This window comes from Symphalangus syndactylus, chromosome 7 (genome assembly GCF_028878055.3).
Source record: "Symphalangus syndactylus isolate Jambi chromosome 7, NHGRI_mSymSyn1-v2.1_pri, whole genome shotgun sequence".
In the NCBI taxonomy this organism is placed as follows: Eukaryota; Metazoa; Chordata; class Mammalia; order Primates; family Hylobatidae; genus Symphalangus; species Symphalangus syndactylus.
The window spans coordinates 111,129,155-111,143,332 of NC_072429.2; the positions used below are offsets into that span (position 1 = coordinate 111,129,155).

The following is a 14,178-nucleotide window of genomic DNA, read 5'->3' on the forward strand; positions in this document are numbered from 1 at the left end:
CATTCTTCCCTATGGAGAGTGGACTATTAAGATTATTAAAATTAAAACAAAAATAAAACAAAAATGTTGCTTATCTTTTATTTTTAAAAATATGATTTTCAGCTGGGCACAGATCACACCTGTAATCCCAGCATTCTGGGAGGCTGAGGCGGGTGGATTACTTGAGGCCAGGAGTTCGATACCAGCCTAGACAACATGGTGAGACCTGGTCCCTTTTGTATTTTGTAAAAATACAAAAATCAGCTGGGCACGGTAGTGCACGCCTGTAATCGCAGCTACTCGGGATACTGAAGCAGGAGGCTTGAACCTCGGAGGTAGAAGTTGCAAGGGAGCTGAGATCATGCCACGGCCCTCCAGCCTGAGTGACAGAGCAAGACTCTCTCTCAAAAAAAAAAAAAAATGTCTATATATATCTTATTTTTAACATCACATACTAATATAACTTTAATGAGAAACAACTCAAGTCATTAGAATTATTTTATAATTTGAGATTAAGTCTTACCACTCTTTTTTGAATTTAACATTATGTAATTTTAAAAAAATAATAATTTCCAGATATGTTCTTGGGGCGGAGAAGAGAGTAATTTCCCTACTTTCTATATTTTCTGTGGAACTCTACAAAAGCCAAGTGTCATTATAATTACCCTGAAATACTATAAAATTCTAAACTATTAAGATATCCATAATTTTAGATAGTATACATTCTATTTACCAATGTAAGTTAGATATACTATTGCAAAAACAACTTTGAAACAATAAGATTTTTCGCTAACATGCAATTTACTCATTCAAAATGTTACCACCTATATTTGTGAATGACTGAAAAAAATTATTATTTTATATTTTTATACATATCTGTAACTAATAGAGTAACAAAACATTAATTCATATTTTCTAATTCTTTTGATGACCAAGCAAAATATTTCCAGAAAAGTCGGCTTCTGGATTTTTAAAAGACATCTGAATTCTTTACATATTGGCATAGAAATCTTTGCACAAACTTTTAAAAATAAAAAATAATATTTATTTCAAAGGATGACTACCAGAGGCTGGGAACTGTAGTTAAAAAAAAAAAAAAAAAGAATGTAGAAGATCTACCATTTGATAGCACAACAGTGTGACTATAGTCAATAACAACTTAACTGTACATTTTAAAATAAAGAGTATAATTGGATTGTTGCAACACAATGAATAAATGCTTGAGGAGATGGATATTCCATTCTTCATAATGTGCTTATTTCACATTGCCTGCTTGTAACAAAACATCTCATGTACTCCATTAATATACACACCTACTGTGTACCCACAAAAATTAAAAATAAAAAAATAAAAGGATAGTAGTGCTTCATAATCCCACATTAGTAGCAGCAGATTCTGTGTTCCTGGAAATACATATGTTTAGTTACATCCACAAAAATCCATATAAATCAGTAAATGAGGAAACTATTTAGCTAATTCAACACAAATTTTTTGATTGATTTCATCACCAAGACAATTGCAACAAATCTCCACTGATTTTTCATATTTATACAAAGCATACCTATTATACCTATTATTTAAAATTAAGTGTGTAATTATTAGATCTGAAATTAAAAAAAGAAAGATGTAAGATAACCAATTTTTATATAAAATATGTATAATCACAGATCATACAAATTTATATACTCACCAATACAAGTAGGTAAGGAATCATTCCACTGGGCCAAAGAATTGGGCACTGTTTCACACCTAATTGCTATGGATCCATGGAGAATATATCCTGGATTACATTCAAAAAGAACCAATGAACCGACTGCAAATTCATTGCCAATTCTTCTTCCGAATCTTGGTTCAGGCACAGAACTGCATTGTGTAGAACTTGTTCTAGGAACAGCTGTGTAGAAATATTATTTATTTTAATTTTATATGGTAGACAAATACAGATTTCAAAATGTTGTTTAAACACATTTTTGAGAAATCACTTTTTATCAGAACTTGAATTAACAATTTGAATACATTCTTAAAGTTTTAAATTTCAGACAGAATAAAATATAATTTAAAATAAATATTGTTATTGTCATCAAGGTTTTTTATTAGAACAGTTTTACTTTTGATTCTTTAAACATCAACGATTTTTGTTTTACCGAACTCATTAATATTACAAAGTAGTTTTAGTTAGATATTTTGTAATTTGTGGGATGAAAACTGAAAGATTTTTTTTCTTTTTAAACTTAGAATACAAGTTCAAAAAATATGTGTCAGGTTATATCAAATAATTTTACATTTTTTTTCAGTATTTGGTTCTTAATTAAAAACAGGTTTTATAAAAGCAAATAGTACTTTATTGGTTTCATAGAATGTTCACAAACTTAATTTCAAACACATTTGCTATTGAGAAAGATAACTACATTTAGACTAGGTAGAATATATGTCAGACAGATTAACAACAATAAAAGTTTTTACTTTAATAATCATACAATATCAGATTTGAAATTGCTTTTAGATTTTATAGGTATGTCCTTTAATTGTGCCTTTTTTTTTGGTTTAGTAAAATAGAATGATAACAGGATGTTTTTTCTTTTTAAAACACATAACAAATGTGATTAAAGAGATTGACAATAGCCCAAAAAATGATATGATGAACTCTAAATAGATTAATTCTTCTTATGCGACTTGAGTAAATATAATTCCATTCATTATAGTGCCTTTTTACAGTCATAATACCACACATTGTTTCCAGGGGGAAGTACTACTTAACATAAAAGAGTATAGGATTATAGTCAACTGATAAGTGGGGTAAGAGGGTTTAATAGGAATAACAAATCACAAATGTTGATACATTTCTTAGGAATAAAGCGCAAGATACATTTGAGATTAACTACTATATGACCATATATATTTTAAAGACAATATTTCAAATAATGGCTCTTAACTTGGTTTAATGATAATGTAGAAGGTTGTCTACCACAGGCAAGAAATAAAATGTGTAAACAAACTTCTAATTGCACAAAAGTCCTAATAACTGTGAAGAAAGTTTTAATTCTCCTGAGAAAATAAGATACTACAATTTTAGAATGGAACACTGATTTCCTTGGCATGTTTAAGTACATCAGCACCAACATTTTTATATCTTTAGAGTGCTAAACTAAATTAGACTAAATAGTCTAGAGTGCTAGACTGTTAGAAAATAGAAAATGTAGATAGTAAAGAATATTCAGGAAAAAAAAGCAGATGTTTTGAAAACAATATGTGGGTAGGAAGGACAATCAGACATTTAAACTGAGAATGATGATGGAAGCAATAGATTTTGTTTACTTTGGTCAAGGTGATAGTGATCTAGTGATGGGGGAGGGGACAAAATAAAACTGCTTAAAAACACTTTTATCTAGAGGATTTCATCATTCAAAAACTCTGAATACATCATGGAAAATGACATCATTCCTTAGTGTGTTTCTAGACTACAGGGTCACTTACCTTGGTAAACAAAGTGAAATCCCTTAGCTGTTATTGGTCCAACTGAAGTAAATCGAATTGTGATCTGATTACCTGAACTCAGTGGAAGTGATTCTCCTACTCAACAAAACAAACACTAAGATATCATAAATAATTTTCATTCAGTAAACCTAACAAATTATATTATAATGTTACACTGTCATTTGAAAATGTCAATCTATGTTCTATCAAATTACTTTAAAATATCCTACAACTACCAATATATTTTCTTTGGGTTCAACTTGTATTGCAGTCTTTTTCTCAGAAAGCTTTAATTACATTTTTATACATATTGCCTCATTCTTCAAAGAATTCTTAAATATTTTATATTACATTAAACACCAGAGACTAAGTGATTAAATATATTATTTACTTGGTTACAATCCCAGAGAATAGTTGGTTGTATTTTTCTCAACCTTCTGAGTTAATTTTGTTTCTATTCTTTAGAAAAAAAAAAGATACTATTTTCAGTTTACTTTATTTCTAATATGGATGACATAAATCTCAACTTTCACTACAATACTAATCAAAGTCAGTCTTTAATCAGTAACTGATGCATGGCAGTTCTATTAAAGGATACCTGAATGGGATCCTGAGAGGGAAGATAACAGAGAAGATTGCTGAGTTGGCCCATCATACACCTCAACAACATCGTGGAGTGATGTCTGGAAAAATACAAACTGGCCAAACACCACTGATCAACAGGAACCCGGAGAAGCAAACAAATCACCAACCATCCAAAAACGAAAACAAAAAACAAAAAAATAGAAAGAGGAGGAGAGAGAGAACAAAGTATTACAATATAATAGTCATTTTTTTTCTACCATTAAAAGAGGATAGGTGCCAATTGGTTGATATTACTGACACATGTACTTCAGGTCATAAAAGAAGTGACCATGACCTAAAGCAATGAAATTTTAAAACAACAATTCTTAAAAATATAAATGAGTATAGCATTTAATTTGGATCAGAAATCATAAAATTGATGATTAATACTTTATAGTAACTACTTTTGGCTTTTCCCAATGGTGGTTTGATTCTTTTCACTTTGTGACTCTCTTCTCTTTTTCTAATTTTTTACCTCCTCCTTTAGATAAGATAGACAAAGTTTTAATTCAGGGGATTTTTTAAACTGTCCTTAAAAATGCTATTCCATTATGAGTAATAATTTCATTAGAAAAAGATTAGCGAGATTCTTTTCAGGTATAGTGTTTAATTTACATTCTAAGTTTTAAATGATTCCTAAACATTTATTGTTAATCTTCTGCCAAAAAAAGAAATATTATTTGTGATTCCTCAGCAATTGAGATATCATAAAATTTTGCAAAATAATTGCTCTTCCATGGTAAGTACAGTTCTGAAGTACATACCAACAGAGCTTTATAGATGTGTCTTTTTACTCCATTTTTACTTATCCTTTAATTATATACTAAACTTACATGCAGAATTTGCCCAAACTAAAACTATAAAGAACCTGTTTCAAGAACAGAAATCAGTTTGCTTTGTGTTTTTTTTTTAAATAAAATCAGTAACAAAAATTATCCTTAAAATATTTCATTGGTAAAATTGTGGGGTTTAAAAGAGTGTAACTTTTAATGAAAATTTAATAACGCAAAAGCAAGGTCACTTTTATAAATTTGAAATCACATGAATTTAAATTGTTCATTCCATGAGTATATACAAATATATTTTTCAAATGCTGATTCAAATTCTATACCTCAAATGAAGGCTATGGACATCCTCTGGTGGTCCTTATACTAACAGGCGAATTCACTTGAATCATGGTTACTTTTGCATATGAATTCAGGAATACATATAATATTGTAAACAAAGCTATACATAGTTTTTGGGCCTGTAAAAATAAGCTGGTGATCTCAGTCCAGTTCTTTGTGGAGTAAAAGAAAATGAAAACATTAACAGATACAGCGATGTTTCTTTGAACGTTTCTGAACATGGCTGTGCTAAAATTTGTCAATAATCCTCCTTAAAATATTTCCTAGAAGTCATGAATACAAATTTATGTTTCCACCTAACCAGACACATGCCGTGAATTATTTTAATGGTTTACAAGTCATACAAACGTTTTGAATTCAGATCTTTTTAAAAGATCCCAAATTTGTTCCACCAAATTCCAAGCTACTTCCAAAATATTCCAAATATATATATATATATTTGTTTTCTAACGGAAAGAAAGAGTTAAAGGATGTTGAATTGTACTATATATATACATATACATATGTGTGTATATATATATGTATATATATAGGAAAAGTTTTGTTTTCTGTTTTTGCATTTGTTTAGGTTAGTGTTTGGATGATCTGTTCTCAAATATGTCTTAAGAAGGTTCTATTATATAAAGCAGATTGCCATTGCCTTACAAAGTAGCCAAAAAAAAAAAAAAAAAAACGGTATGTTAGTCTAATCATGAGAATTTTGTTACATCAAGCACACTGCCCAAAAAGGCTCTTGGCATGTAATTTATTCTTTCTCTCAGCTTTTTGGAAAATGATTAAGAAAAAGTACAATACAGCATCCTTTTACTCTTTCTTTCCATTAGAAAACATGCCCAATTTCCTTGCAAACCACTATATTTACAGACATTTGAAACAACTAAACTACACAGGTATCCAAGAGCTTTTTCTGAGGAAAAAGAAAAAAAAAATTCATCTTTTTTTTTTTTTTTTTTTTTTTTTGCCTTTAGGCCTCTTCTCAATTATTGTTTCTATACAGATAAAACAGCTTTGCATTACCTCTAAACTGAATATGTTGAGACTATAACTGTTAATAATGCAGCCACTAACCCCACATTTTTGTATCATGTTAAGTATAGAAAACTGTAGGGCATGCTCTTTTAAGTGTTAATAATTTGTGCTTGTAATTTGTTGCAGTTATTAACTCAGTTGGGAGAGTTGAGAAAGCTAGGAATGGGGGAGTAGAGTGCTGAATCTTGCCTTATTAAGCAATGAGCGAGCCACTTTTCTTTAAAAGCAATCAACTCTGCATTAATATGGGCAATTGAAATTTTAAATTAAAAGTAGCTTTCACCAGGAAAAAAGTTACTCTGAGAGGATACGGAATCACTATAGTAAAGATAAAATTTCAAAGTACATGCATAATAAGCTATTTTGTCATATGAACAATGAAGAACACTAACATAGTGAGCTGATTTCCCACACATTATCATATTAGCTATTGTCTCATTAAACTGATATATTATAATCATGAACCAAATACTCCCAGTCAGAAGTCTTAAGAACTAAGTGGTGACTCTCAGATTTGCTTCTCCATTCTGTCTGTAAACGTCTTAATTTATTCAGTTTTTTTTTTGTTGTTGTTGTTGTTGTTTTTGAGAGTAATGCATTTTATTTTTTATTTTTTATTTTTTTTATTATACTTTAGGGTTTTAGGGTACATGTGCACAATGTGCAGGTTTGTTACATATGTAGCCATGTGCCATGTTGATTTCCTGCACCCATTAACTCGTCATTTAGCATTAGGTGTATCTCCTAATGCTGTCCCTCCCCCCTCCCCCCACCCCACAACAGTCCCCGGAGCGTGATGTTCCCCTTCCTGTGTCCATGAGTTCTCATTGTTCAATTCCCACCTATGAGTGAGAACATGCGGTGTTTGGTTTTTTGTCAGTTTTTTAAGGTGCAAACAGCTGTAGGTCTTCTGATTCTGGAATGTTCTGAATAGCCAAAGGTATTTGCCTGGTTGAAAGTGATGTAAGGAAAATGTGTAAGAGATTTTAAAGTGGCTCAAAAGATTACTGGTTATTGTTTTTTTGTAAGCAAATTGGGCTACTTGTGTTAAATGGAGAATGTGGTATAATGCAATGGATTACTGCCCAGTGAACAGATTTATTTTGTCTCTATGCATCTATTTGTTTGTAAATTCAGTTTAACATTCCTGATTATCTATCTTATCTACAGATCTATCTAATTTATCTATTAACCATCTATTATTTGGTTATTTGAATTCTCTTTTGCACCATTGTAACATCTTACTGGGTTTCTCATTATTTAACTGGGAGTTGAATAAAACTTTTGATTTAAATATCCTTTATATTTATATGAGAGTCATAATGATGCTCTTTTTAAAAATTACCTCTTAACACTGACCTGATGCTGGTGCCTCAATCCAATGGGTAGAACACTCTTTTATTTCTAGGACTACAATTAACCCCAAGTCTGTGCTGATTATGCCTTTTGCATGATTACAAGCTCCATGGTCTGTTTCCTCATTTCCAAGCAGATACAGAATTCCCTGCATGTCAGCTCCAAGCTTCTTTTCTGTTTTCTTAAGCATATAGATTTCAAAAGCATTTTGCTCTCAAGATACAAAAGTAAGCTGTATACATCAAGCTATTTCTTAAGGGAAACACTACTATTTTTTTTTCTTCTTTAAACATAATAGATGTTAAAGAAAATGTTTTTATCTCTTTTGTTGAAAAAATCAATTTTATAGTGGTATATATACGGTAGTAAGCTAGAAAAAAGGAGAAAAAGGAAACCAGTAAGATAAAAGCAAACATAAAAAATATCTGTACAAATAAACCTATGCAAATTATCTAGTTTTTATGCCTGAAATTATATCTGAGCCTATTATATTTTCATACATTGTATTTTAGAATAGAGTTTATTAATTCAACCAGCATTAGTTGACTCTGTGACGTGCCAGGAACTGGGTTAAATGCTAGGGTTAAGAAAGTGACCAGTACAGACAGGGTCTCTGCTCTTTAACTCTATTAATTATATTTCTGTTTATTGATGTGACAGCTTTTCTTTATTCCACCTATGAAAATATGTTAGGCTAGCCAACATACTTTAAACCACTATAAACCAACAATACGGCACTTTGGGTACATCTTTCCATGAAGAGTATTGCTATACTGATCAATTAAATCCATTCTTCAAAGCAACGCATCTACTAACCTCTAATGGGTAACATTCGTGGAGTTCTCGACCACATTTTTAATAAATCTATAACTTAGATTTAAAAAATCACTTTAAAAGTCTGGAGAAATCACTTAGAGGAAAACTAATTCATATCACATTGCTATAACCTTTATCCCAATTTTAAAATATTTTCCTAATTCATTTTCTCCCTCATGAATAAATTCAGAATGAGACAAAGCAGTGTATCTATCTACTCTTTCTTGTAGACAAAGCAAGCTTTATTTGACATCTAATTTTTGAAGTATCACATCCAAATAAGATTGAGAGGTAGGGTTCCATTGACTGAGAAGGTTTGCATAACATAAATTTTCATTTAATTGTTTCAATAAGCATTTGTTTCCTATTCTCTATCAAATCCTGTCGAATCCTTTTTCCTTTGGTCACATTCATTTAATTCCTGAGACTTTATCCAATTTGCTTAATTAAGCCATCCCAAATGTAAATCAATAAATGATGACAGTGTCTAAGACGGCATAAAGAAACTCTTGAGCATTCGCATAGATAACTGGCAGAATGCTCACTACAGACCAACAGTTACCCTGAAAGCATCACTGTGGAAACAGTATAGTGGGTGCCTGGAATATGTCATAACGCACTAAAATGGGTTAGTGCTCACAGGGGAGGGCCTTTGCTTAGAACATGAATACATAGAAAAACAAGAAGTTAAAGCTCCCTTTTCCACTCAACTCTAATCTGCAATATGGTTGAAACGTTCTACCGCTGCTAGCAGTCTCTCCTTGACCAATGTTTAATCAGGCTCTTCTGAATCCTCTTCCCAACTAGGCCCTGACTACTTTACTTCTGTGTCTGTCTTTGCATTGTCCAACTTTAACAATAATCCTAATGAGCTGGTTTAGCCAAAACCCCCTTCCCTCAATGTCTGATTATCCTCTCACCTCCACCATCCCCCAGGTGACTTCTGATCACCCTAGTTTGCTTTCACCAACAGTCCTGTTAATGTGGTTTAGCCAGAATCTCCCTCATCCCTGATGTTTCCTCTTAATAATTTTCCATCTACTGACCTCCATCCTGCTTCTTGTCTATAAATTCCCACTTTTTCTTGTTATATTTGAAGTTGGCTCAATTTCTCTTCTCTACTGCAAAACCCATCAGAGTAGTTCCTATGCCTATCTTGATACTTCTGAATAGTCTATTTGATACAGTTTGGCTGCATCTCCACCCAAATCTCATCTTGAATTGTAATCCCAATATTCCCCATGTCCCCCTGGGAGGTAACTGAATCAAGGAGGTCGTTTTCCCTTTGCTGTTCTCATGATAGTGAGTGAGTCCTCATGAGATATGATGGCTTTATAAGCATCTGGCATTCCCCCTGCTGGCTCTCACTCTGTGCTGCCGCCACGTGATGAAGGCGCCTGCTTCTCCCGTTGCCTTCTGCTGTGATTGTAAATTTCCCAAGGCCTCCTCAGCAATGTGGAAGCAACTTTGGAACTAGATAAGAGACAGAATTTGGAAAGTTGTGAGGGCTCAGAAGGCAGGGAGATGTGGGAAAGTTTGGAACTCCCTAAAGATTTGTTGAATGACTTTGACCAAAATGCTGATAGTGATATGGACAATGAAGTCCAGACTGAGATTTTCTCAGATGGAGATGAGAAACTTATTGAGAACTAGAATAAAGGTGATTCTTTTTCTGCTTTAGTAAAGAGAGAGACTGGTGGCATTTTGCCCCTGTGCTAGAGATGTGTGGAACTTACTTTGAACTTGAGAGAGATGATTTAAGGTATCTGGCAGAAGACATTACTAAGCTGCAAAGCATTCATGAGGAAGCAGAGCATAAAAGTTTGGAGAATTTGCAGCCTGACCATGTGATAGAAAATAAAAACCCATTTTCTGGGAAGAAATTCAAGTCAGCTGCAGAAATTTGCATAAGTAATGAGGAGCCAAATATTAATCCCCAGGACAACAGGCAAAATGTCTCCAGAGCATGTCAGAGACTTTCATGGAAGCCCCTCTCATCAAAGGCCCAGAGGCCTAGGAGGGAAAAATGGTTTCCTGGGCTGGCTCAGGGCTCCCCTGGTCTGTGCAGCCTCAGGACATGGTGCCCTGCAACAAGCTGCTTCAGCTCTAGCAGTGGCTGAAAGGAACCAAGGTATAGCTTGAGCCATTGCTTCAAAGGGTGCAAGTCCCAAGCCTTGGCAGCTTTCACATGGTGTTGAGCCTGTGGGTGCAGAGAAGTCAAGAACTGAGGTTTGGGAACCTCTACCTAGATTTCAGAGGATGTATGGAAATGTCTGGATGTCCAGGAAGAAGTTTGCTTCAGGGTGGAGCCATCATGAAGAACTTCTGCTACGGTACTGTAGAAGGGAACTATGGGATCAGAGCTCCCACACAGAGTACCCACTGGGGCACTGCCTAGTGGAGCTATGAGAAGAGGGCCACCATCCTCCAGATCCAGAGGGTAGATTCACTGACAGCTTGTATCGTGCACCAGGAAAAGTCACAGATGCTCAATGCCAGTCTACGAAAGCAGCCAGGAGGGGGGTTTTACCCTGCAAAGCCACAGGGGTGGAGATGCCCGAGGCTGACAGAGCCCACCTCTTGCATCAGTGTGACCTGGATGTGAGATGTGAAGTCAAAGAAGATCATTTTGGAACTTTAAGGCTTAATGACTGTTCTATTGGATTTTGGACTTGTATGGGGCCTGTAGCCCTTTTGTTTTGGCCAATTTCTCCCATTTGGAAGTGATATATTTACCAAATGCCTCTACCCCCTTGTATCTAGGAAATAACGAACTTGCTTTTGCTTTTATAGGCTCATAGGTAGAAGGGACTTGCCTTGTTTCAGATGCGACTTTGAACTTGCACTTTTGGGTTAATGCTGGAATGAATGAAGACTTTGGAGAACTGTTGGAAAGGTATGATTGTGTTTTGAAATGTGAGGGCATGAGATTGGAAGGGACCATGGGCTGTGTCCTCATCCAAATCTCATCTTGAGTTGTAGTTCCCATAATTTCCATGTGTACTGGGAGGGACCCAGTGAGAGGTAACTGAATCATGAGGGTGGTTTCCCCATAGCTGTTGTCATGATAGTGAGTGAGTTCTTATGAGATATGATGGTTTTATAAGTGTCTGGTATTTCCACTTCTGGCTCTCTCTTCATCCTGCCACCCTGCGAAGAAACTGCCTATTTCTCCTTTGCCTTCTACCATTATTGTAAGTTTCCTGAGGCTTCTCCAGTTATTCAGGACAATGAATCAATTAAACCTCTTTCCTTTATAAATTACCCAGTCTTGGATATTTCTTCATAGTAGCATGAGAATGGACTAATACGCTATTCTTATATTCTTTAACAAGTACATGAATGATTTCTTTTTAAAACTGCCTCAGCAAACCAGAAACTTTTTTAAGTCGTTTTTAATTTTTGAGCCGTCAAAATAACTAGCTGTTACATTATATAGAGGTTCACTGATTTAGCAATTAATTAACTTCAGATGACGATAATGAAACAAATATCGACATGATTACCATAATTCAATGATCAGGATTGGAGTTATTGAATTAAAAATGAAAATTGAATTTATGCAAATTAATATTTCAATTTTTTTGTCTTTTTTTTCTCAGAGGGGAATAATTCTCTGAGTATCCTAATGGCATGACAGTGTGAGAAAAAAAAAAAAACTGAGACTTAGACTTGGGCATGATTAAGGGAAGAGATTCAACTCCTACGTAGAAGGTGATGGAGAGTTAAAATTAAAATATCTAAGAGGTTATAGTGAATTCAGCTTGGATTTAAACCTGTTTTGATATAAAAGCCTTCAAATTTGGTGGAGTAAGGGCAGCAGGTCTCTCTGGAAGCAACTCTAGTAGTCAGATGGATAGTGCCAAATTAATGAATGGTGACAATGACAGTGCCAAAGTTTGCCAAATGACAAGCCCTCTTCGTTGCATAGAAGAATGGATGAAGCAACCTAAAGATTATCAGCACTTATAGCTGAGCAGATTTAGGAAGATTAATGTTTTCAAATGACCAACTTAGTGTCTGAAATTTTATTTCATAAAATTGCCTAATAAAGAGTTAAGCATTCAATTTCTGGAATCAGACTCTCAAGGACTTAATCCAGGATTAACCACATGGGAAAGCCTCAGTTTCCTCATCTGTAAAATAGGGATAATAAAAGTACCTCCCTCCTAGGATTGATCTGAATAGCACATAAATTAATACTTGTAAAACATTTTAAATAGCACCTGAAGCAGTAATAAATGTTAGACACCATTACCAGTAACTCAGCTTTGTAAATATATATGCTACTAATTCAGTCAGAAAACTTACTGATAGGCAAAATTTAATTGAACTTTTATGTGACCATATCCTCTTTCATTGTCTGCTTTCTATACATCAGTATTTAGTAAAAATGATAGAACTGCCTGGGTCAGATGAGTACTCCAGTTATTTTAATCAAGCTTAATTTGTCTTAAGACTTCAAGATGGCTATGTGTTTCTTTGTCTACTTTATTTTACATTCTATCCTTTTGGATGAAAAAGGAAAATGTAATTATCAGCTTTCTTTTGGGGCTAAGAAAAGGGGAGCAAGGTGAGAGTGCATTCTACCTTTGTTTTTGTTTACTCCCTCAATCTTAATTCCTTCTGTTTCAAAGTCACTGAAACTTCATCACAAAAGAAATAGTTCCACATAGAAGGAAGTCGGTGCAGAAAAGGAAATTGGAAAATATCATAAATTCCTATTCGATCTCAGCTTGATTCTCAACATGCTTACTACTCCTTTTGCAAAATCTACACATTGTTTTGTATTTTAGGGTTTATTTTGATGCCTATATTAGGAAGTGAGCTGGTTTGCCACCTTGTTAAAAATTGTGTCACCCCTGTTTTGCTCAATTTTCATTTTATTACCAACACAGCACAGATGAAAATGCACATGTGCATCCATAGTACTGACAGAACAGAAATAAAGAAGATTCAGATCGAAGATGGGTAGAGTACTATATTTCACTATGTGTGAAATCATAAAAAAATTACTGTTGGTAACACAAGCTCTCATAATGTTTGGCTACTTTTATGTGAATTTCTGACTCATATTTTCATCTCATATGAATATTTTAAGACAAAATATTAGACATTTTCATGAATTCAAAACGCTTCCCTTTTAGATCAGTAACATATACTGTGCAGAACTGTTTGCCCTCCATACTGTATACTCTGAACTGTGAAAGTACTTATTGTATGAATAGCTACAAATTTGCATTTTGGGATCATTATACCACTTGGATATCATGATTTTAAAGGCTTTATCATTAAAAGATTATTACAAGGTGTGCAATTAAAACTTCAATTTTATGAAAAATAAAGTGTAGTATTATGAAAATTTACTTTCAAAAGCATCAGAAAGGTAGAATTTTTAAAATCAGTACCAAATCAAATCAATGTGCTACTGTTTTTTAAAACTGCCATCTAGCAATGGACAAGTTCAGATAGAAGTTGCATTAATTGATTAATGAATTAAACATCCCTAATCCCAAAATCCCAAATCAAAAATGCCTCAAACTCCAAATATTTTTTGGTGCTGAAATGATTTCACAAATAGAAAATTTCACACCTGATGTCATGTGATGGTCACAAATATTATTTAAAATATTGTATAAAATTACCTTAGGTTATGCATATAAGAGGTATATGAAACATAAATAAATTTTGTGTTCAGATGTGTGTCCCATTCCCCAGATATCTCATTATGTATAAGCGATCATTTCAAAATCCAAAATAATCGGAAATCTAA

The 14,178-nt window shown here is 33.5% G+C and overlaps 1 protein-coding gene across 3 annotated transcripts in view; it reads right to left on the reverse strand.

Moving 5' to 3' along the window:
- The window catches only part of CSMD3 (CUB and Sushi multiple domains 3), a 1,218,611-nt gene that overhangs the window by 182,741 nt on the left and 1,021,692 nt on the right, over positions 1 to 14,178 (reverse strand). For 2 of the 3 annotated variants that reach the window (XM_055287087.2, XM_055287086.2), the window contains 3 exons: positions 4,052 to 4,165; positions 3,454 to 3,549; positions 1,670 to 1,873 (listed from right to left, as the gene is read on the reverse strand). In XM_055287087.2, coding sequence (XP_055143062.1) covers positions 1,670 to 1,873; positions 3,454 to 3,549; positions 4,052 to 4,165 — 414 coding nt within the window. The remainder of the gene's footprint in view (positions 1 to 1,669; positions 1,874 to 3,453; positions 3,550 to 4,051; positions 4,166 to 14,178) is intronic. The other variant, XM_055287089.2, reaches the window with a different exon arrangement.